This window comes from Phocoena phocoena, chromosome 13 (assembly GCF_963924675.1).
Source record: "Phocoena phocoena chromosome 13, mPhoPho1.1, whole genome shotgun sequence".
Taxonomy (NCBI): Eukaryota; Metazoa; Chordata; class Mammalia; order Artiodactyla; family Phocoenidae; genus Phocoena; species Phocoena phocoena.
Window position 1 is genome coordinate 66,492,390 of NC_089231.1, and position 22,248 is coordinate 66,514,637.

The 22,248-nt window shown below is 55.7% G+C and overlaps 2 protein-coding genes across 7 annotated transcripts in view; one reads left to right on the forward strand and one right to left on the reverse strand.

Moving 5' to 3' along the window:
- Positions 1-19,278, forward strand: part of PISD (phosphatidylserine decarboxylase) — a 38,523-nt gene extending 19,245 nt beyond the window's left edge. The window contains exons 2-7 of one of the 2 annotated variants that reach the window (XM_065889790.1): positions 15,125-15,290; positions 16,743-16,979; positions 17,153-17,291; positions 17,524-17,670; positions 17,936-18,096; positions 18,695-18,919. In XM_065889790.1, the coding sequence (XP_065745862.1) occupies positions 15,125-15,290; positions 16,743-16,979; positions 17,153-17,291; positions 17,524-17,670; positions 17,936-18,096; positions 18,695-18,919 (1,075 nt within the window). Of the gene's footprint in view, positions 1-15,124; positions 15,291-16,742; positions 16,980-17,152; positions 17,292-17,523; positions 17,671-17,935; positions 18,097-18,694 lie in introns of both variants that reach the window. The other variant, XM_065889791.1, reaches the window with a different exon arrangement.
- A 737-nt stretch (positions 19,279-20,015) lies between these two features.
- The window catches only part of SFI1 (SFI1 centrin binding protein), a 71,032-nt gene continuing 68,799 nt past the window's right edge, over positions 20,016-22,248 (reverse strand). For all 5 annotated transcript variants that reach the window (XM_065889380.1, XM_065889379.1, XM_065889378.1 and 2 more), the window contains 4 exons: positions 21,000-21,132; positions 20,795-20,894; positions 20,206-20,317; positions 20,016-20,120 (listed from right to left, as the gene is read on the reverse strand). In XM_065889380.1, the coding sequence (XP_065745452.1) occupies positions 20,016-20,120; positions 20,206-20,317; positions 20,795-20,894; positions 21,000-21,132 (450 nt within the window). The remainder of the gene's footprint in view (positions 20,121-20,205; positions 20,318-20,794; positions 20,895-20,999; positions 21,133-22,248) is intronic.

Below are 22,248 nucleotides of genomic sequence, written 5' to 3' on the forward strand. Positions count from 1 at the left end.
GTCTTAGTTGCTCTGCGGCATGTGGGATCTTCCCGGACCAGGGCTCGAACCCGTGTTGCCTGCATTGGCAGGCAGATTCTTAACCACTACGCCACCAGTGAAGCCCCATCATACTGTTTTGCAACCATTACCACTATCCGTTCCTAGAACTTTTTCATCATCTCAAACAGAAGCTTTGTACCTTTTAAATAATATTCCCTAGTCTACCTCCTACCCAACCCCCTTAAGAACTGTTCTACTCTGTCTCTGGGAAGACTGTTCTAGGTACTTCATATTAGTGGAATCATACATTTGTCTCTTGGTGTCTGGCTTATTATTTCACTTACCAGATTTTCAAGATTCATCCATGTTTATAGCATGTTTCAGAGTTTCTTTCCTTTTTAAGGCCGAATAGTATTCCATTTTATGGATGGAACATGTTTTGTTTATCATCTATTGATAGACAGTGGTTTGTTTCCACTTTGGCTGTTGGAATAGTGCTTCTGTGAGCATTGGTGTACAAGTATCTGCTTGAGTCTTTGCTTTCAGTTCTTTTGGGTGTATAACTAGGAGTGGAGTTTCTGGATCATATGGTCAATCTATGTTTAACTTTTTGAGGAACTGCCAAACTTTTCCACAGTGGCTGTACCATTTTATATTCCAATTCGCATTGTATGAGGATTCCACTTTCTCCACATCCTCACCAACACCTTTTTAAAAAAAATTTTTTGAATTTTATTTATTTTTTTATATAGCAGGTTCTTATTAGTCATCAATTTTATACACATCAGTGTATACATGTCAATCCCAATCGCCCAATTCATCACACCACCATCCCCACCCCCACCCCCACCCCACCGCTTTCCCCCGTTGGTGTCCATATGTTTGTTCTCTACATCTGTGTCTCAACTTTTGCTCTGCAAACCGGTTCATCTGTACCATTTTTCTAGGTTCCACATACATGCATTAATATACGATATTTGTTTTTCTCTTTCTGACTTACTTCACTCTGTACGACAGTCTCTAGATCCATCCACATCTCAACAAATGACCCAATTTCATTCCTTTTTATGGCTGAGTAATATTCCATTGTATGTATGTACCACATCTTCTTTATCCATTCGTCTGTCAATGGGCATTTAGGTTGCTTTCATGACCTAGCTGTTGTAAATAGTGTTGCAATGAACATTGGGGTGCATGTGTCTTTTTGAATTATGGTTTTCTCTGGGTATATGCCCAAGAGTGGGATTGCTGGGTCATATGGTAATTCTATTTTTAGTTTTTTAAGGAACCTCCATACTGTTCTCCATAGTGGCTGTATCAATTTACATTCCCACCAACAGTGCAAGAGGGTTCCCTTTTCTCCACACCCTCTCCAGCATTTGTTGTTTGTAGATTTTCTGATGATGCCCATTCTAACTTGTGTGAAGTGATACCTTATTGTAATTTTTTTTTTTTTTTTTTTTGCGATATGCGGGCCTCTCACTGTTGTGGCCTCTCCCGTTGCGGAGCACAGGCTCCGGACGCACAGGCTCAGCGGCCATGGCTCACGGGCCCAGCCGCTCCACGGCATGTGGGATCCTCCTGGACCAGGGCACGAACCCGTGTCCCCTGCATTGGCAGGCGGACTCCCAACCACTGCGCCACCAGGGAAGCCCCTCATTGTAATTTTTGATTTTCATTTCTCTGATAATTAGTGATGTTGAGCAGGTTTTCATGTGCTTCTTGGCCATCTGTATATCTTCTTTGGAGAAATGTCTATTTAGGTCTTCTGCCCATTTTGGGGTTGGGTTGTTTGTTTTTTTAATATTGAGCTGCATGAGCTGTTTATATATTTTGGAGATTAATCCTTTGTCCGTTGATTCGTTTGCAAATATTTCTCCCATTCTGAGGGTTGTCTTTTCGTCTTGTTTATAGTTTCCTTTGCTGTGCAAAAGCTTTTAAGTTTCATTAGGTCCCACTTGTTTATTTTTGTTTTTATTTCCATTACTCTAGGAGGTGGATCAAAAAAGATCTTGCTGTGATTTATGTCAGAGTGTTCTTCCTATGTTTTCCTCTAAGAGTTTTATAGTGTCTGGTCTTACATTTAGGTCTCTAATCCACCTTTTAATTTTTTTATAATAGCCATCCTAATGGGTGTGAAATTGTATCTCATTGAGGTTTGGATTTTCATTTCCTAATGACTAGTGATGTTGAGCATCCTTTCACTTGCTTATTGGCTATTTATATATCTTTGGAGAAACGTCTATTCAAGCCCTTTGTCCATTTAAAAATATATATATATATTTATTTATTTATTTATGGCTGCGTTGGGTCTTCGTTGCTGCACGCGGGCTTTCTCTAGTTGTGGCACGCGGGGGCTATTCTTTGTTGTGGTGCGCGAGCTTCTCATACAGTGGCTTCTCTTGCTGCAGAGCATGGGCTCAAGAGCGCAGGTTCAGTAGTTGTGGTGCATGGGCTTTGTTGCTCTGTGGTACGTGAGATCTTCCCAGACCAGGGCTTGAACCCATGTCCCCTGTATTGGCAGGTGGATTCTTAACCACTGCACCACCAGGGAAGTCCCCCTTTGTCCATTTTTGAATTGTGTGGTTTTTCGTTGCTGAGTTGCAGGAGTTCTTTATTTTTCTGGATACTAGACCCTTATCTGGTATATGTATTTGCAAACATTTTTCTCCTATTCTGTGGCTTATCTTTTTTTTTTTTTTTTTTTTGCGGTACGCGGGCCTCTCACTGCTGCGGCCTTGCGGAGCACAGGCTCCAGACGCGCAGGCTCAGCGGCCATGGCTCATGGGCCCAGCCGCTCCGCGGCATGTGGGATCTTCCCGGACTGGGGCAGGAACCCGCGTCCCCTGCATCGGCAGGCGGACTCCCAACCACTGCGCCACCAGGGAAACCCTATGGCTTATCTTTTTACTCTCTTGATCATATCTTTTGATGAGGTCCAATTTATCTATTTATACTTTTATTTCCTGTGTTTCTGGTGTCATATCTAAGAAATCATTTCTGAATCCAGTGTCATGAAGATTTTCTCCTGTTTTCCTCTAAGAATTTTATAGTTTTAAGTCTTATGTTTAGGTCTTTGATCCATTTTGAGTTGTTTTTTTATATCGTGTAAGGTTAAGTATCTGACTTCATTCATGGGGATGTGCAGTTTTCCCAGCACATTCCCATTGAATGGTCTTGGCCCCCTTCTGGAAGTCAGTCTCATTCTCTTGTAAATGACAGAGGTGATGTAACGCTCTGACAGAATGTTGGAGAACTGGGAGGACAGTCATGATTCCCATCCCTTCTCACCTGACGACTTGTTGCATAATCACGGGCTTTATTTTTCACTTGATGTCTGTCTGTTTTTTTAAATGGATATACAGTTGACCCTTGAACAATGCGGGTGTTAGCGGCACTGACTCCCCTCCCCCCAGCGACTGAAAATACGCATATAACTTTACAGGCCACTCTCGGTATGCGTGGCTTCACATCCTCCAATTACGTAGTACTGTAGTACGTATTGAAAAAAGTCTGCTTATAAGTGGACCTGCGCATTCAAACCTGTGTTGTTCAGGGATCAACTACTCCTGTTTTGTATCTTGCCTTTTTTACCTTATACATATTGCTACATATGATGATTTTGCAAGACTTCATGTAACTACATACGTTAAGTGGCTCTGCTACCATAGTGGATTCTGGTGCCCTGGTGGTTTTTACCATCGTGATTAACGTTGTAGAGCACATCTTTGCACGTAGGCCTTTTCCTCAGGCTGAATGCCTCAGTGTAGAATTGCTGTCTGAAGGGGTCTGGGCACCTGCACGATTTTTGCTACATGTTTGTCGTCTAAAACTATTGTACCCGTTTGTAATAGGCATTGCTGGGTATATGAACCACACTGGGTGTTACTGAAACAGTTGTCATAGATGAACACCATTCCTCTCTTCTTGAATTTGCTGCTTCATTCAACAGATCTTTGAGCTCCTTCCATATGCCAGGCCCTGTTGAGATGCTGGGGATCCACTGGTAGAGCTAGAGCTCCCGTCCTCAGAGAGCTTCCCTTATTAGGGGCTGAGATAGCTGAGAAACAGATGGACACATGGACATGTCTAGTGGTTGAAAGGCCGTGGAGAGAACATAGGTAAAGGGCACAGTGTCTCAGGCTGGGGCAGAGCTGGGCTGGGACCTAGGCAGTCAGGGAAGGAAGGAAGGCCGCGCTTAGTGCCATGTGGGCTGAGGGGGCATCTGAGGGGCCGGGAGAGTGGTCCAGGTAGAGGCTTGAGATGGATAGAGAACACTTGTCTCTGTTTAGGGAGAACAAAGAGCCCCTGTGGCTGGAGGCACAGAAGGCAGGAAGGTAGGAGGGCAGGAGGACCCGTGGCGCCAGCTCAGCCTGTCCTCTGAGTGAGTGCTGAGTAATCTGGGTTCTGATCCAGTCGTCCTGGCTGCTATGGAGACAGATTAGGGGACCTGTTGGGAGGCTCTGACAGGATCCCAGCAAGAGAAGGTGGTGGCCTGGATCAGAGTGGGGAGCAGTGGAGTTGGGGTAGGGGGAGGCACTCGATTCTGGTATTTTTTTTATTGATGTATAGTTGATGTAAGTTACAGGTGTGCAATATAGAGATTCATAATTTTTAAAGGTTAAACTCCTTTTAAGGTTATTATAAACCAGTGGCTGTATTCCCTATGTTGTACAGTATATTCTTGCAACTTATTTAATTCATTAATTTATTTATTTTTGGCTGCGTTCGGTCTTCGTTGCTGTGTGCGGGCTTTCTCTAGTTGCGGCGAGCGGGGACTACTCTTCATTGCCCTGCGCGGGCTTCTCATTCTTCTCATTGCGGTGGCTTCTCTTGTGGCGGAGCATGGTCTCTAGGCATGTGGGCTTCAGTAGTTGTGGCACGCAGGCTTAGTAGTTGTGGCTCTTGGGCTCTAGAGTGCAGGTTCAGTAGTTGTGGCACACAGGCTTAGTTGCTCCGTGGCATGTGGGATCTTCCCGGACCGGGGCTCGAACCCGTGTCTCCTGCATTGGGCAGGCAGATTCATAACCATTGCGCCACCAGGGAAGTCCTTGTAACTTATTTTATACCTAATAGTTTGTACCTCTTACTCTCCTATCCCAATATTCCTCCCCACCCCCACCCCCCTGCCACTGGTAACCACTAGTTCTCTATATCTGTGAGTTTGCTGCTTTTTTGTTATATTCACTAGTTTTCTGTATTTTTTAGATTCCACATTCGATTCTGGGTATGTTTTGAGGGGAGAATGGACAGGATGCACTAATGGATTGCATGCGGGGGGAGAGAGAAATTGAAAATGACTCGTGAGTTTTGACTTGTGTGGATGGAGGGGTAGAGTAGCTCTTTACTGAGAGCAGTGGAGGAAATAGGGAACATCAAGAATCATACCTTAATACAGGGCTTCCCTGGTGGCGCAGTGGTTGAGAGTCCGCCTGCCGATGCAGGGGACATGGGTTCATGCCCCAGTCCGGGAAGATCCCACATGCCGCGGAGCGGCTGGGCCCGTGAGCCATGGCCGCTGAGCCTGCGCGTCCGGAGCCTGTGCTCCGCAAGGGGAGAGGCCACAACGGTGAGAGGCCCGCGTACCGCAAAAAAAAAAAAAAAAAAAAAAAAAAGAATCATACCTTAATACAGTTTGTAATTTGCTTTTCTTTAAATGTGAGTCCACTTCAACATTTTCATGTGTTTATTCTCTGTCTATACTGGCTCAGAGTATTTGTAAGTTTAACGTTTAGTCTGAATAGCACGGAACAAGGAATCCACCACATTCCTCTGGCTCTGGTCAGACCAGGAGAACGCCCTGCCCTTAGAACTGGAGCCTCGAGCAGGCCGAGTGCCGCGTATGAAGGAGGGGACGCTTCCACGAGTTTCTTTTCAGGAACTCATGGTGTCCTTCCTGAAAAAGGTCAGGGTTTGGGGTCAAAGAGCCCGGCTACCTTATTTGGGCTACCTGGGCCTGGCGTTTGGCCTCAGTGGGGAGGGTGGTCGCCACCAGGCCTCTCTGGAGAACTGGCTTCAAGGGAGCAACACTGACCGGAGCTGGAAGGCCACCGCCTGTGCCCGAGCATCGCAGTCTGCGTTTGTGCGGCAGCTGTGATGTCAGATATGCTGTCCTTTTTGTCCCTATAAGTCAAAGGGGGGAACAGACCTTCATAAGTGCTTCTTACCAAGAGGGGTGGAAGGTGTGTAGCGTCTGTAAGCCCAGGTCACCAGGTGACCTGGATGGCAGGTGTGTATGGGGGGAGTGCCCAGGTGTGCCGCCCCCCTCCCGCCGGGGTTTCCTGTTCCATGAAGGGTGGCATCTGGTGGCAGATTTCTCTTGGTCTCTGGTGCTTCTGAGGAGTCCTTTTTGCCTTCACGGGTCTTGAGGACAGAGGTGCAGGCGGTGGGGAAGCTGGCCTGATAGAAAGGGGGGCCCTTTGGGGAAGAAGCCATCCATGTGTCCCTCCTCCTGCAAACCAAGGAGCTGACTCTGCAGAGATGGGGCCCTAGGCTGCAGAGTGGGCTGTGGTCATCGGAGGGCTGCTGCCTGGACAGGAGGGAGGGGTTCAGCTCGGAACTGCCCCACCCGCCTCATGAAGCAGCAGTGGTGGGCATGATGCCGCCTCAGGGCCAGAGAGGCGCTGTGTGCTGAGTGTGGTCTTGAGTTTTTCTCCCTAGTAGTAGAATTTAGAGGTTTTTCTGTGGCTTAAAGCAAAGTCTTCCAGTATTTTATTGTGAACACTTTTGAACAGAGTAGAAAAGTTGAGAGAATTGTTACCCACACACACTGCTTGAGTGACCAGTTATTAATGTTTCCTCGTATCTGCTTTGTCTCTGTGCATATGTACAGACTCTCCTCTGAGCCACTGAAAGTACATAGCAGACATTATGAAACTTCACCCCTAAACACTTCAGTCCACATCTGAGCACATCTGGTTTGTTGTCATCTCGTCTGGCCATGGGGTGCGTTAGCACTGCTTCCTTGTTTCTGCCCTCAGTTTAGTATTTTTAAAATGTGAGGTGTGACGTTCCAGTTCTGAAAAGGAATAAAGCCAGATCAGCCTGTCAGGTCTCCCACGTCGCTCACCGCTACCCCGTCGATCTGCACTTGGCATTTCCTTCGCTCCACGAGTCCATGACCCTGGACAGTGTAGAACATGTTTTGCATGTTTTTAAACTTCCTGTAATTGTTATAGCTTTATTGTTCCCCCCTGTGAACAGGCTGCTGTTAAATGAGAATGACGTAGGTGTAAATAAATACCTGGTCCTATGCTGGCAGGGGGTGGAGATTCAGTAAGTACTATTTTATCTCTTACCTAATAGGTGTTGAGAAGACAGTTCTGGATGTTAAAATGGGCAGACAGTCAAGTTGGTGGGAAGTAGACCCTGCTGCCTGCCCAGCTCTGACCTCAGAGAATCCTGGCCTCATTCCAGGGCAGGAGGACATCTCAAGGCCTCAGGGACCTCCTTCGTGGTATGTGCCAGGAGCTGTGGCAGCCACTCCAGCCTTTCCTCTCCCTTGCCTCCCCCAGCCCAAGGGGGTGCTCTGTGCCTGCACCACTAAGGGGAAAGGGAATGGACAAGGCTGGGCTCCTGCCTGGAGGGAGCTTTCTGCTGGGCTTCCTTACCCTGCTGCACCCTCCTCGCTACCTGGGTGGCAGAGAAGTCATCTGGGCTGGTGGGATTGCTAGGAAACATTTGAGAACATGAAGGGAGAATTTGGCAGGGCTGTGAGAAGCCTTCAGATGAAGGAATCACCTGAGGGTAGTCCGTGCTTGTCTGGGCTCCTGCCCAGGCTTCTGTGAGGCTGATAACCTGCCCCTGGCTCCTCGTGCCAGCCTTGGGACACCGACTATCACCTCTCTTCTTCGAGGGGCCTCCATCGGCCCCCAGGGAATGAGAATTAACAGAGAGCACCTGCCACCCCTGCCCCGCCACTCCCTTCTGTCCCCTGGCACAGCAGGGCACGGAGTTCACTCTGCAAGGAACGGGGGACTGGCAGTGGGTTGCCTGAGGAGGTTGGCCTGTCCACGGGTGCTGCGGCCAAGTGGCCTGGGGACTGCAGAGCCTCGCAGTGGCACTAGGTGGCACTCCCGCCCAGGGGAGTCCAAAGAAGGTGGGAGGACTAGAAATTAAGGACCAAGTGTGGGTGGCCGGAAGGGACCTCATTTGGGCTGGGAGAGTAAACCTTCCAAGGGGTTTTTTTCTTACTTCCAGAAATCATGTTGAGTATTGTCTGGAATATTGTCCAGAAGGCATTTCCCTCCTGAGATATACGTGGTGGAGGGCAGGTTAGAAGACTGGGCGGGCTAATCTCAGGGCAGACCTGTGGGCTGGTTTATGAGTTTCCTAGACACCAGTCAGCCTGAGAGGCTTTGAATGATTACAGAGGAGTTCTGGTCCATGTGGAACGGCCTAGCATCAGTGCTCCACAGGCCGCTCAGCGAATAAGAATCTGGGCTTTTGATCCAGACTTGTTTTTCCCCCTTAGGTCTAACTTCGGTCCTGCTGGATGCACTGCAGGCTTTGGGGAAGTCAGGACGGTCTTCCTGGATTTCTGGTTCTGGAATTTAGTGTTGCTAAGATTGTGTATCCCATCTTCCTGTGCTTTAACTCCTTTTTATTCCATCTCAAGTGGTGGTTGGTTGGAGCTCTGAGGTGAGCAGGGGTCTAAAGTCTCGCTGGGGCTCCGAGAATGCTGTGAGCCCAGGCTAGGAGGCTGAGGTGGGCTGTGCACCTCCCTGCCTCCCAGTTCCTACTGGCGTCCCAAGGATCCCTCCAGCTTGTTATGGAGCACTTGGTTGGGCTGGATCCAGATGAGGGGGCAGGTGTGTGGGGCTGTGTCTGCATGTTGCTGTGTCCTCTTCCAGGCTGCCTTGGCTGAGCTGCCCATCTCTTCACAAGCCCTGTCAGCTCTCTTCCTGGTCTAAATGTTGCTTTAGAAACTAAATTCCCAGTGGTCAAAAGAAGCTGGGGTTGTTCAGCTAATCAGGCTCCTGAATTCCACATGCTTTTTGTGGTTGAGTAGTGGTGGTGGTCCCCGCTGGACCCCCCCTCCCCTAAAAAGTATTAAGCTGGTTCATTCCATCCCACGTTGACTGCTTTCAGTGGGCATGGGGGTAGGGTGCTGACCCTGCAGTGGGGTACCATCTAGTGGGGTAGAAAGATAAGGTGAGAATCACCCCACAGGTCTTGATCCCCGCTAGGAAGCCTACGTGCTAGGCGGGGGTGGACCTTGCCCACTGGGTCTTGTTTGCTGGTCTGCACCGGGGGATTTTGTGTGTCAGGGTATGTCTGCCTGGAGGAGAGGGGGTGGGGTGAGGAGCAGCCTTTGTCTTCAGGGTCGGGTGTATGAAGGAGCGAGGGCTTTGAGGGCTTTGAGGGCTAGAAAAGGTGTCTGGAGGTGGCTTTGTGTTCAGTCTAGAGAAGCCGGCCCTCGGGTGAGGTCCGCAGCACGTGGAGGCCCTGGCGGCCCGGAGGGGTGTGTGGGAGGCGCTCACGGCCCAGGGAGCCCAGCCCCGCCCTCAGGAGGCACCCGCGAAGTCCTGTGGCCATCGGCCGGTCGCCTGTTCCCGCCGCTCCCCTGGCCCCGCCCCTTCCCTTAAAGGAACCCCAGGCTGGGGGGCGGGGCGCGGCTGACTAGCGAGCCTGGTGTCCGGTCTCCTGCCGCTGCCCCTGACTGGGTGGAGCCGAGCACCCGCACGCAGTCAGGCTTCCGAAGAGCGAGGAGCGGCGCCTCCCTGCGAGTTCAGCCGGAGCTCGGCGCCGCGGAAGCCAGCGGAGCGGACCACCTGCTGGTGAGTGAGCGGCCGCGGCCGAGCCGCCCCGCGCAAGCGGAAGGCCTGCTCGCGTAGCTGGGAGGCCGGTCGCCCCTCACCGCTTGGGGCCTGAGGGAGCCCACCCCCCAACCCCGATCGAGTGTGGCTTCCCTGGCCCCGCACGGTGGGTCACGGGGCCGGGCAGGATGAGCTCACTTCCTTCGCGTCGTGTAGCATCTCCTTGCCTCCCGGCCCGGAAAAGGGAAATGTGGGCGTTGCGGGCGGCTCGATGTCCTCCTGCGCCCATTTCCTCAGTTCTGCCCGAAGGGTCTGGGACGGGCGCCAGAGGGGGAGGGGAGCAGCAGTGTTCCTCGGTGGGACCCGGACATGCTGCAGTTGTCACCATGTACCAGCCAAGGGGCAGGAGGAGGTGACACCCCGCCCTTCCCAGGACCCCGTTCCCCGCTAGTGCCAAGGATTGCCCCAGAGAAGGTTCCTTTCCTTCAGGGGATTTAAGAAAGAGTCCTGCCGAGTCCTGTCCCCATCTCTACCGCCCTTGAAAGAGGTGCCTCTGGACTCTTCTCTCTGCTTCCTCTTCTCTCGCCCAAGGCTTCCCCAAGATGGCTCACCCATTTCACCTGGGAGAATCCATTTTCCTGGTTCCCTACTTCTGACATTTTGTCAGCTTCTAGCCTTGGAACTCAGGGGAGGAATGGTTGGTGGCCCCACCTGGACACAGCTACCCAGCTGGGAGTGTGCACAGCAAGTCAGGCTGGGGACACATGTTTTGGGGGGCACTGGGGGTTTCTGCTGAGGCTTCAGGCCAGGTAACTGGCACCCGGTGAGCTTTCCACTCAGGGAGCAGGAGCACGTCCTTGGGCTCTCGGGCTGGACACGTGCAGGGTTGCAAGGCCTTCGTCTAGGGCGGTGAGGGGTGGGTGGGGATGTTGCAGCACCTCTGGGGTGTGAACCCCCAGAACAGCATGTCCTGGCAAAGGTGAGCTCCCCCCAGCATGGTCCTGTTGAGCCATCCCTTCCTACTCACGTCATCGCTGCCCCTGTGTTTGGGCTCCTCTGTCAGAACTGCCTCCTCTGCCCTGTTCCTTCCATCTTCCCAGTGGTAGCAAACTTCTGTCCTCCCAGAGCGTGGGTTTGGAAAGGGAGGGGAGGCATTGGGAGCCAGGTCTGGGGGGTGAGGCTGCACTAAGCTCTTGGATGGAAGAGAGGCGTGGGGTTTCTAAGCAGAGTTGTTATTGGCCTTGGTCACAGCTTTGATCTGAGACTCAGGATGGGTGAGCGGAGGAAGGACCCCTCCCATTTCCAGATGAGGAAACTGAGACTCAGAGAGCACGTGTGACTTGCAAGGCCTTTCCCAGCTCTCAGGGCGAGAGTGGGGGGAGGGCATCCAGGATCACAGTAACCAGATTGTCCTTGCCCCCCACCAAAGCCTCTGTGTTCTCATGTTCCATATGGCCATGTAATGACTTTAAAGTCCTACTGGTCATAGCCCCAAACTCACCTCCACAGAGTGTCCTTGAGACTCTCAGGAGAGAGGGAAGGGGTCTGTTCTTCTCTACTTCAGGGCGCTCTCCTTGCAGGCTCCTCCTTCAGGCCTGAACTCCCCAAGTTGCTCTCAGGGAACCAGAAAGGGAGAAAGCTCTAGCTTGGCCTCCAAAGGCCACTGTAGGCGCAGAGGGCAAGTGGGGCTCTGAGATGGGGATGCTGGGAGCACTGTTGGTTGAGGAAGTGGCTCTGCTCCTGGGAAGTGAGAAGGGGTGACCACTAGGGAACCCCTTCCCTCCGTCCTGCGGCTCTGAGCTAGTCAGAGGGTGTTGGCCTGTTTCCTGGTGGACAGCTGAATTCATGTCAGCTTGCTGGGGGCCTTTTGGGGAACACTGGTGATTTAAAAGAAACCTGACCCTGGTCTCAGTGTCCCATTTTAGAAGAGGAAGTAGAGTAGTGACGGAGACAGGACTGAGGCTTGAAGACCTCCTGCCCAACTTCTCAGGGCAGTTCCTGGAGTCTCTCCAGGATAGCAGCTCCTTGGGCTGGTCCCCCAGAGTCCCCTCCACTGCCCTGGTGGGCTGTGTGGCCCGGTCATGCCCCTGGACTGGAGGCCTTGGGGGAGAATGCAATGCAAAGGCACACACGGGGGATCTGCTTTGAGGTCCTGAGGTCTTGGGCCAAGCTGGGTTTGTCTGTGGCTTCCTGAATGTACCTTTCTGACAACATCCTGCAGCGGTCAAGGTCCCACTGTGGAAAACTGGCAGGAGGAGGCCTGGCTCCCATCCCCGCCCACAAGGCGTCGCCAGCCCCCACTGTGAATCCTGGGTGTGCGAGCAGCCCAAGCTTTCTAGAGTTTCTAGAGTCGGGGAGAGAGCCTTGTCCTGGAGCCTAGCTTCAGGCGCAAACCTGACTGCCCATCACCCCGCTGGGCCTGTTTCCTGGGGAGCCACCAGGAGGCGAGTTTGGGGCCCCGAGGCTGGGAGGGTGGGGCAGGGCTGTGCTCGGCAGGTGGGTGGGGCTGTGCTCGGCAGGTGGGCTGTAGGAAGGGAGATAGTGGGACCTCAGCTCGAGCCTGGCCAGGCAAAAGCCAGAGTGTCCATGGGGCCTTGGGCAGGAGGCGGCCTGTGCGGGCACCCTCCTGCCATTCAACGGCCATTCAGCGAGGCGGGTAGCCTGGGGAGATGAGCTTGCCGAGGGGTCCTGGTCTGAGGTGGGGTGGGCCTTGGCAGGGGTGGAAATCCATGCTAACGTCCAAACCTTAGTCAGCCTCATCCAGCCCCACGGCCACTCACACCTAGAGATCTGGCAGGTGTCAGGCTGGCGGTTTTCACCTCCTTGGCTGAGGTGGGTTTGCCCAGGACCTCAGAAGTTCAGCCTGTGAGGGTCGAGCTATGTCCGAGTTGGGGCTTCCTGTTCGGTCTTGACGCGGGGGCCTGGGCCGGGTCAGTTCTCTGCCTTCGGAGCAGCCCTGGGACCCCGCATGTCTTCATCTAAAGACGACGTGGGGCGCGTGGGTTGGGGGCTGCGCTGGGCAGGGCTGTGACTCCCAGGCTGCAGAATGTTTGCTCTCCCCCTGCCTGTGATCTGCAGAGGCTGGGCGTCCTCTCAGGGAGCTGGGCGGTCGCGGACCAAAGTGCTGTTCCTCCCGAGAGAGATGGGAAGGCGGGGTGGCCGGTTTCCCTGAGGTCGCCCTGGTGCCCCTCTTCAGAGGAGGCAGGTATGGGGGACCCTGAGACGGGGGCTGGGGACGACGACGAGGACAGAGCCGGAGCAGGCCAGATGCTGGGGTCTCACCGCCGCGCCTCTCCCGCCTTCCTGCGCCCTCATCCCTCAGATGCTACTTTGTCATCTGAAAGGAAAATGGGTCAGGTCCCAGCGAGGGAGGGGCCGCCGGGGCCGCAGACAGGCCGACGCTGGGCGCCCGCCTGGAGCGCGGGGCTCAGATTCCCGCTTGTGCTCCTGGGTTCAGAGGCGCCGGGTCCCCTCCCTGCTGGGAGCAGGCAGGCAGCCAGGCCAGGGACAGAACGGGCCGAGGGCGGGGCCAGTGCGCAGGCCGAGCAGGTGTGTGATCGGTGCCTGTCTCTGCAACAGCCCTGATCCGTTGGACTGGACCTAGCCAGGGAGCGGTCCCCCAGCCGCAGCCGCCGGGGCGAGGAGCGGTGACAGCGCAGGAGCTCGGGGGGGAAGGGAGGAACGAGGAGAGACAAAGGGAGCGAGCCTGGCACTGCCTCCCTGCGCCGCCCACCATGTGTCAGTCAGAGGCACGGCGAGGACCGGAGCTCCGCCCGGCAAAATGGTGAGATGCTGCGGGTCACGGCTGCGTCCTAACCTGGCCTCGCCCTGCCTTGACCTCCGAAAGGTCAGAGTTCACGTCCAGCGGCCCTGTGGTGGAGGTGGAGGTGGTGGCGGCGGCAGGGGGCCGGGGTACCAGCCCCCGCGGCTGGAGGGGCCCGGCCTGGGGGACCTGAGTCGGAGAGCCCGTTTCAGGTACTGGGGGGCCAGCAGGCTGGTGGGCCAGTGTCTGCGCTGTGCCCCCACCCCGCTGCAGCGCAGCTCCTCCGAGATTGGTCCCTGTACTTCTGCAGAGAGCAAGGTGGATGGGGGGAGCCCAGGGGAGAGCAGTGATGTGTCAGGCTTTGCTTGGCCCCTACCCACTTGCCAGACCTTTTTAAAGCTGGAGGGGGTGGGATGGGAGAGACAGTGGACACAGGGGGTCTGGTGAGCAGTGGAGAAGCAGCGCCTCCCAGGGCCACCATTGAGCTGCAGGGCCTGGCCTTCGGCTCAGTTCTCCATTTTTTTCTGCTTTTCATATCAGCTGAGGTGCCTCTTTGTTCCTTGGTTTGTTGAGCAATTGGGGGCAGAGGACAGAGCTGCTCTGAGAGCACACAGGCACAGATGGAGCCTTATTCTCCAGTTGAACGCAGTGTTTCTGTAGATGAGGAAACCAAAGCCCCGGGACATTCTCAGAGTGGGTAGCAGTGTGGTCTTGTGATGGCCACACTGGGGCCTCAGGAGCACTTTCTAGGTCCTAGGCATGTGGCAAGGTGACTTGGGCCTCAGTGTCATGCCTCAGGAGGGCCAGGGTTCCGGTGGAAAGGCTCATCCCAGAGTCTGGCTCCCTCGAGGCTGAGCCTGGCTTAATGCGCTGAATTTGAGCTGGTGGGGTCTGGGGAAGGCCCACCTACCTTTATCGGAAGGAGGAGGGGCCTGGGTCAGGTGTATGTGGCCCCAGCAGACCTGGAAGGTGGCCTGAGGGTTGGCGGGGAGCTTATCCCCACCAACCTCTGGATCGTTTTGGAGAACCTGACCTGATACAGAAAGAGCACGGGGATGGATGGAGCAGTAGCGTGAGTGCGTGCGTGTGTGTGTGTCTCTGTGTGTGTGTGTGTGTGTACACGCGCACTAGTGCTTGTGCATGTTTGTGTGTTCCTTCGTGATCTTGTCAGGCCCCTCAAATGAGGAAATAAGATGCTTGGAGCCATGAAGAGATTTTCCCAGACCCTGCGCTGCCAGGGGCTAAGGGGGATCAGACTAGCTCTCCTTGGAGTCTGTGTGGGCAGAGCTGGCCCCAGGCCGGTAGGGGGCCGCAAGGCAGGTTCTGCACCATCTTCTTGGTGCACTCAGCCCCAAGGTCCTCTCCGGGGTCCCTGCCAGGTTCAGAAGCTACTCCATCTGAGAGGCGCCTCACCCTGTGTGTCTCAGCTGACAGGCAGGTGGGGAGACTGGGAAGTGAGTCTGCCGACCAGAGGCAGCCAAGCCCCCACCTCAGAGTGGGGTTGGGATGAAGGAGTTTGGCCGGTGCTGCCCGACTCCATCGAGAGGCGAACCTGCTGAGGGTGAGGTGGGGCCCCCAGTCCTCCACTGACCCTGGCTGTGTGCGGACATGTGCCCTGCAGGTTGTACTTCCCCCAGCTGGCCCTGAGGCGAAGGCTGGGACAGCTGAGCTGCATGTCCAAACCCGCCCTGAAACTGCGCTCCTGGCCCCTGACGGTCCTCTACTACCTCCTGCCCCTTGGCGCCCTCAGGCCACTCAGCCGGGTGGGATGGAGACCTGTGAGCAGGGTAAGTGTGCAGGGGCTGCTGGCCTGGCCTCCCCCCAGGCAGGCCTGAGGTTGGGGCCCAGGAGACCGAGGAGGAGAAGACATTTGTCAGATCAGAGGTGGTGCTGTGGGGCCTGAGCGCTCCAACAGGGTCACATTGGAAGGCGAGCCTGTGGAGAGGGTGGGCTACAGACAGGTGACTGTAATGGCCCACCGTCCACTGCCTGCTGTCTCTGCCTGCATTTCTGCCATGTGGGGACTCTGCTTCTGGAAAGAACCCACATTGGGCATTCAGAAAATGGTGCCTGAAAAGAGCTTAGGGGTGATTTTGAGAAGAATCCAAATTAATTTCTGGACGCCAGAGGGTGGTTCAGGGAGGCTGGAGCCTGTGTGGGCCCCTTTGGGTGAGGATGCCTTTGAGGACCCAGGAGCCCCAGGCAGGGCTGCGTGAGGGAACGGCCTGGCTGCGCCTGGCTCTCAGGCAAGCTGGCCCCAAGGAAGAAACCCTGCTCCCAGGCCCTTGGACAGCGCAGGTGGGCGTTGCCAGGGCTTGAAAGCTCAGGGGCACCTCTGGGCATTAGGCCTGGGGTCATAGGGCAGCCCTGGGCTGCCCCCGCAGATGGGCGTCAGCTGGGAGTGCTGGGAGCCGCTAACTTATTGCCTCTTTAAAGGTGTTTAAAGTTGGAGTGGCATTGCTTTTATGCTTTGGGGACTTGGTGTCTTGGTTGTGTTCAGCAAGCAGCAGCCACCAATTAGAAGCACGTCCCACTATGGCAGAGGCACTTGAGGTTTAAGAGGCTGCCCCTTCTGGGTCATCTGGCCCTGAGTTTGGCAGGAGGGTCTGACTGAGAGGCCGAGTCCCCTCTGCCTCCTGGAGGAGCACCAGGTGGGGACAGCTGTGTGGACAGGTGGGCTCAGCGGGCATGTCCAGGCCCTCGGAGCGCAGGTGTCAGTGGTCAACCCATCTGCATGAGAGTCCCCAACCTCAGGGTGGGGGGCGATGAGCACATGCGCTTTGGGCTGTGGACTTGCCCACGCACCAGAGGCCTCTGCTTTCTGTGCTGGTCTGGGACTCGGGCAGTAGTGCCCGCGCCACAGCCTGTGTGACTGTGTCAGATCTGTTTGCCCCTCCCCACCTCAAGAAGTGAGGCTGTGTTGGCCAGTCTCCCCGGGGACTGGGGAGGGAGTCGGGTAGCTGCTGTGGGAAGTCTGCAGGAAATGGCTGACAGCTGAGCTGTAAGTCACTGTGTCACAGGCCTGGCCAGTACTGTGTGTGAGAGATGAGAGATTTGGAAGCTCAGTCTGGTTCCTGGTGAGAGACAACCATGTCACAAAGCCCTCGTGGGGACAAGCTGCTCAGGCCTCGGGAGGTGGCCCCCATGGGGAGGGGAGAGGGTACCGGCTGATGGGGAGGAGGGGGTTGGGGGGTGAGCACACGGTGTGGCTGACTCACCCACCTGCCCGCGGCCTGCAGGTGGCCCTGTACAAGTCTGTGCCGACGCGCTTGCTATCGCGGGCTTGGGGCCGCCTCAACCAAGTGGAGCTGCCGCACTGGTTGCGCAGGCCCGTCTACAGCCTGTACATCTGGACTTTCGGGGTTAACATGAAGGAGGCCGCCGTGGAGGACCTGCACCACTACCGCAACCTCAGCGAGTTCTTCCGGCGCAAGCTGAAGCCACAGGCCCGGCCAGTGTGCGGCCTGCACAGCGTGGTGAGGCCCCAACCCCACCTTCTACTCCTGCCTCCGTACAGGCAGCTCTTGGCTGTGCCTTTAGGAAGAGGTGGCCTGGTGGGCACTCCTCCCAGGCCAAACCCCAAGAAGGAGGTGGCCCTGCCCTCTGCCCCCTCCCCTCCCCCACAGCGAGCCTCTCCTGGCCCTTCCAGATCAGTCCATCGGATGGGAAGATCCTCAACTTCGGGCAGGTGAAGAACTGCGAGGTGGAGCAGGTGAAGGGGGTCACCTACTCACTGGAGTCGTTCCTGGGCCCTCGAATCCCCACAGAGGACCTGCCCTTCCCACCAGGTGGGTTCCGGCCTGGTGGTGGCCAGGCAGCTGTGCTGTGGTGTGGCTGCGCTGGATGTCAGAGGGTAGAGGGTGGGGATGGGAGTGGGTCCGGGAGGGAGGCCTGTGGACCAGTAGTTACTCTGCCCGCAGCTTCAGGCCTCCCTGGAGCCAGTGTCCAGGCTGCACGCAGGCTCCGTGTTGGGTAGCATCAAGTGCTTGTCTGAGCACCTGGTTCGTGTCTGCCCCACAGCCACCTCCTGTGGCTCCTTCAGGAGCCAGCTGGTCACCCGAGAAGGGAACGAGCTCTACCACTGCGTCATCTACCTGGCCCCCGGGGACTACCACTGCTTCCATTCCCCCACTGACTGGACTGTCTCCCACCGGCGCCACTTCCCAGGTAGGCCTGGGCCAGCACATGGGTGGGACCTGCCCCTGGGGGACTCAGAGAGGTCCTCAGCTTCTTGGTATCAGGAGACGCAGGCTCCAAAGCTGTGAGGTGACTGCTGGGCATGGGTGGCAGGGGCAGGCTGGGAGCCAGCCTGCTCTGCATTTGGAATGACATGGGGGTACAGTGGGTCTTGGGCCCTCCCAGAGTAGACACACTGGGCTCTAGGAGGCTTGTCCTCCCGATGGGCAGGGAGTGGCAGTGTCTGTCCCCACAGGCTCCCTGATGTCCGTGAACCCCGGCATGGCCCGCTGGATCAAAGAGCTCTTCTGCCACAATGAGCGGGTAGTCCTGACTGGGGACTGGAAACACGGCTTCTTCTCACTGACGGCTGTTGGGGCCACCAACGTGGGCTCCATCCGCATCTACTTTGACCAGGTAAGCAGAGCCCAGACCCTGCCGAAGCCCAAGGGCTAGGCCACTTGCACCGTCTCCTGTGCAGCCAGATCCATCTGGACTGTAAGTTCTAGGAGGGCACATCCCCCACCAGGCCTGGCTGTGCAGAGCAGCTGCCCTGAGGAGGGGCTGGGCCCTGAGCTCCTGCTCTACTTATCCCCCACCCACCCCTGTCTCGAGGTGGCTGGTGAGGGAGGGAATTAACTTCCCTTCCTGGCACTTTGCTGCTGCAGAAACACAAGGGGAACTTGGGTGGGGTGGGGTGGGGCATGCTGATGGAGGCCAAGTGTGTGAGGGGTGCCGTAGTACCCATGCCTGCGGGGCTTCCCCTCTTGGTGTCAGTTTGCCCCTCAGCCCCCCGGGTGCTGGTGTTGTGGCACCGTTCGTACTAGTGAACAGTTGGGGGTCTGAATCCTCCATTTCCCTCCAGTTCAGAGCTGGTCAGGGGCTACCAGGTTAGGCCTAGTCCATGGCCTGAGCTGCTGTCCAGACCTCCCTTTTTGAGCAGGGTGGGGGACAGGTTCAGGACGGCAGCAGAGGTGTGTTCAAGGTCCACGTGCTCTGCCTCCATCTCCCACAGGACCTGCACACAAACAGCCCACGGTACAGCAAGGGCTCCTACAATGACTTCAGCTTCGTGACGCACATGAACAAGGAGGGCATCCCCATGCGCAAGGGCGAGCACCTGGGCGAGTTCAACCTGGGCTCCACCATTGTGCTCATCTTCGAGGCCCCCAAGGACTTCAACTTCAAGCTGAAAGCGGGACAGAAAATCCGATTCGGGGAGGCTCTGGGCTCTCTCTAGAGCCTCTTGCATGGCTACAGCTGCTGAGGGGTCTTTTCCACAGAAATGTGAGGTTTCAAGGGGGACCTCTGAGGCTGTCTAGGGAGGGGACCATCGGGTCTGACCAGGCAGGACCTGGGTGACTTCTGTCCCTGCTGTCCAGGGTGCAGACAAGGTTGTCAGAGCCCCTCTCATGTCCTAGACCTACATCTTCCCCCTACCCACCTGAAGAGAAAGTGCAGGCCAGGACGATTGATTCCCTCTTGGAGATTTTCTAACGTTTTGTATAAACTGGAGATTCTACATCTCCTGGCTGAGCATTCAGTTGTTCTGATTTCCGTTTTAAGATAAGTGGTAGTTAAAGTACCTTCTTGCTGCTCCTCCTATCACTGCTTTTTGGCCTCCCTTGCATGGGGCGAGGTGCCTCCTGGCACTGACTGTGGGTCCCAGACCAGGGCCTTTAATGCAACTGCTCCCAACCTGCTTGTTGGGAAAAGCTGTCTTCTCTCTTTGCACTTATGGCTGAATGCATCACCTCCGACTCTGCCATCAACTTCCGAGGGTGCTCACTAATGGTTCGGGGCGTTGCAGGCCCCAGTGAGTGACCTTCTGGAGCTGGCAGGTCCTCTTTCCAGTAGGCAGGACCCATAACCAAACCCCTCAGTGGTGTCCAAAGCAAAAGGGGCAGGCAGCTAGCTGGTGGTGGCCCAGCTGGGGCCAGGGGAGAGCTTCGGTCCCCTCCCTGTATCCAGACCTACAGAAAAGTTGCTGCTATTGATCAGGGGCTTATGTTGGAGGCAAAGGAACCTTGGTGGTGTATTTGATGTGTGGGGGAGGGGAGAATGTCAGTGCCTAGAAAACCCGTCCCCAGGCAACAGGTACGCAGTCCTTGGGGAGCCACTGATTGTGGGGACAGGGCCAGATTTCATGTTTCCTGGGGATGCTGTGAATTTCTCCTGCAGGAGAAGCCATTTGAACTTTTTCAACTGTATCAGTAGCACAGTATTTTTGTATGAAAAGTGGGAGACTTCTGAACAGTAATTCATTTAATTGCAACATTTTGAAATAAAAAAACTCGCTGCAGTTTTGCATTCTGTTCCTGGACGTGGGGTGGTGACTAGCACAGAGCCTGCCGCAGGGCATGGATGCGGGCGATACAGGTGCGGATGGGCTGGCGCTGGGCCTGCAACTTGGAGGCCAGCTGCTGGATCTGCGCTTCCACCTGGGGAGGTTGAGAGGGCAGGCTGAGAGGAAGCCCCGCCTGGGAGCCATCCCGGGAGGCGTCCCGGGGCTGCCCAAGGTCTCACCTCCTGCAATTCTTCCTGAACCTGCTGCTCTGCTTCCTGGTCCTCGGGCCTGGGCTCCTCCTGGCTCAGCTCCAGCCACTGCCGCAGGCTGCTTGCTTGCCGTTGGCAGGACCTGAGGGAGTAACACACCTGCTGCCTGGCTTGGCCCCAGGCAGAGGCCCAGCACACTTCTGGTGTGGGTGGAGGGAGAAGGGCTCCTGTTCCACCATCAGGCAGAAACGCCCTCTGTCCTCTTCCCTGTGCAGAGCTGGCCGTGTGGGACCTGCCCGCTTCCCTCTGATTAAGGTTGCTGCTCACACTGAGGGTCCCAGGCCTGGCCGTGGGGTACGTGGGCTGTGGACCCAGACAAAGCAGGGCAGGGCAGTTCACTGCATCATCCCATGTCAGTCACGCTCGCCCGGTAGACCACCGGCTTCCACAAGACACAGGTGTAAAGTTTTGCTCAGCTTTTCCTGAAGGTAAGGCCAACCTGGGCCTTCCTGAGCAGGACGGAAGGGGAGAGGTGCCGCCTGCATGCAGGGGCCATCACTGGGCAGACAGCTCCCCCTGTTCCCCATGGATGGGTGCCACGCGGGTTTCTGGGTCTCACCTGAGGTTCTGCTTCGTGGTCTGGTAGTCCTGCAGTTGCTGCTGGATGCCCTCAAGCTCGGCCTCCAGGTCCATGTGGCCAGTGGTAATAGGAGAATAAGCTTGATCTTGACCATCCTCCCGTCTGGGCCCGGGCTGAACCCAGGGATTCCAGGTGCCGGGAGTGACCTGAGCACTTGAGGCACTGACAGGCCCCAGGTACACACCTGCAGTGTCAGAGCCAGGCCCAGGCCTGATGCCTGTGAAGTCCCCAGGAAGGAGCAGTCGGGGGTTGGGGACACTGGCCAGGGATGAAGGGGCCTGGGACTTAAGCCCAGGTATCGTCGGCTGGGCTGATGCCTGTAAAGGAAGAATGAACACTGAGCAGGGAAGGAGAAAGGAGGGGAGCTGGGGCTCCCCACACCTGCACCTGCTGCGGCCAGCTCACCTGGTCCTGCCCCTTAATTCAGCACCAGACACCAATAGAGAGTCCCACGACCACCCAAGCAGCTGTTTCCAGCCTTACTGACCTTTCACACCCACTCCTGCAGGGACCGTGCATTTCAGTGGCAACTGTTCGTGTCCAACCACAGCTACAACCCTCCTCCCTTCCCTCTTGGTGACAATGTCCTCTGGTGGGAATGGACACTCTCCCATCCCCCACCCTCTCCCCACCCCTACTTAGGTCGCAGCTCTTCAGGCACCAGTGCCTTGGGGGGCCCAAGCCCAATGCACACTCGTGCTTCCTCACCTCCTTGCCCGAACTCCTTGACTCCTACGTCACAGGCCCCAGAGTCTCGGCCCCACTCCTCCCCATGACCCCATCAGTTCTTTACCTTCAACCTGTGCTGTGAGTAGTTAACTTTTGATCTCCAGCCCTGACCTTGTTCCTGAAGGCCAGGCTGAATCTGTTGCGTTACCTCAAATCTGACAGGTTCAAGACACACTTGTGATGCTTCAGCTGCTGGGTTCCCACCCTCCGTCTTCCCTCTCACAGTAAAGAATGCATCACTCCCTGAGCTTTTCAGGCCGGAAACCCAGGAGCCATCCGCAATTCCTTCTTTCCCTCTTATCAGACTCATCAGAGCAAGCCCTACCTAGTCTGCCTCCCACGACATCCACAGCCACCCGCCCAGTCCCAGCCACCAGCACCCTTTGCTGGACCCGAGCACAGCCGCCAACCGTCCTCCACAACTTCCTGTTCTTAAAGTCCAGACTTATCACCAGGGCCTGTATGACCCTCCATGATCCACAGTCTCTTCATTCGTCTGCATGCTGGGGTTTCTTCTGTCTCCACCACCATGTAAGTGTCACGAGCAGGGATGGGCCTTGGGGGCTGTTCCCTGCTGTGCCCCTAGGATGCTGGCCCCTGCACAGGCCTCCCTGCATCTTCCTGAAGCAATGAGTACTGCTGTGGCTACAGCACCAAGCGCACAAAGGAGAGCACTGGCACGAAGACCAGATCAAAGAACAGGA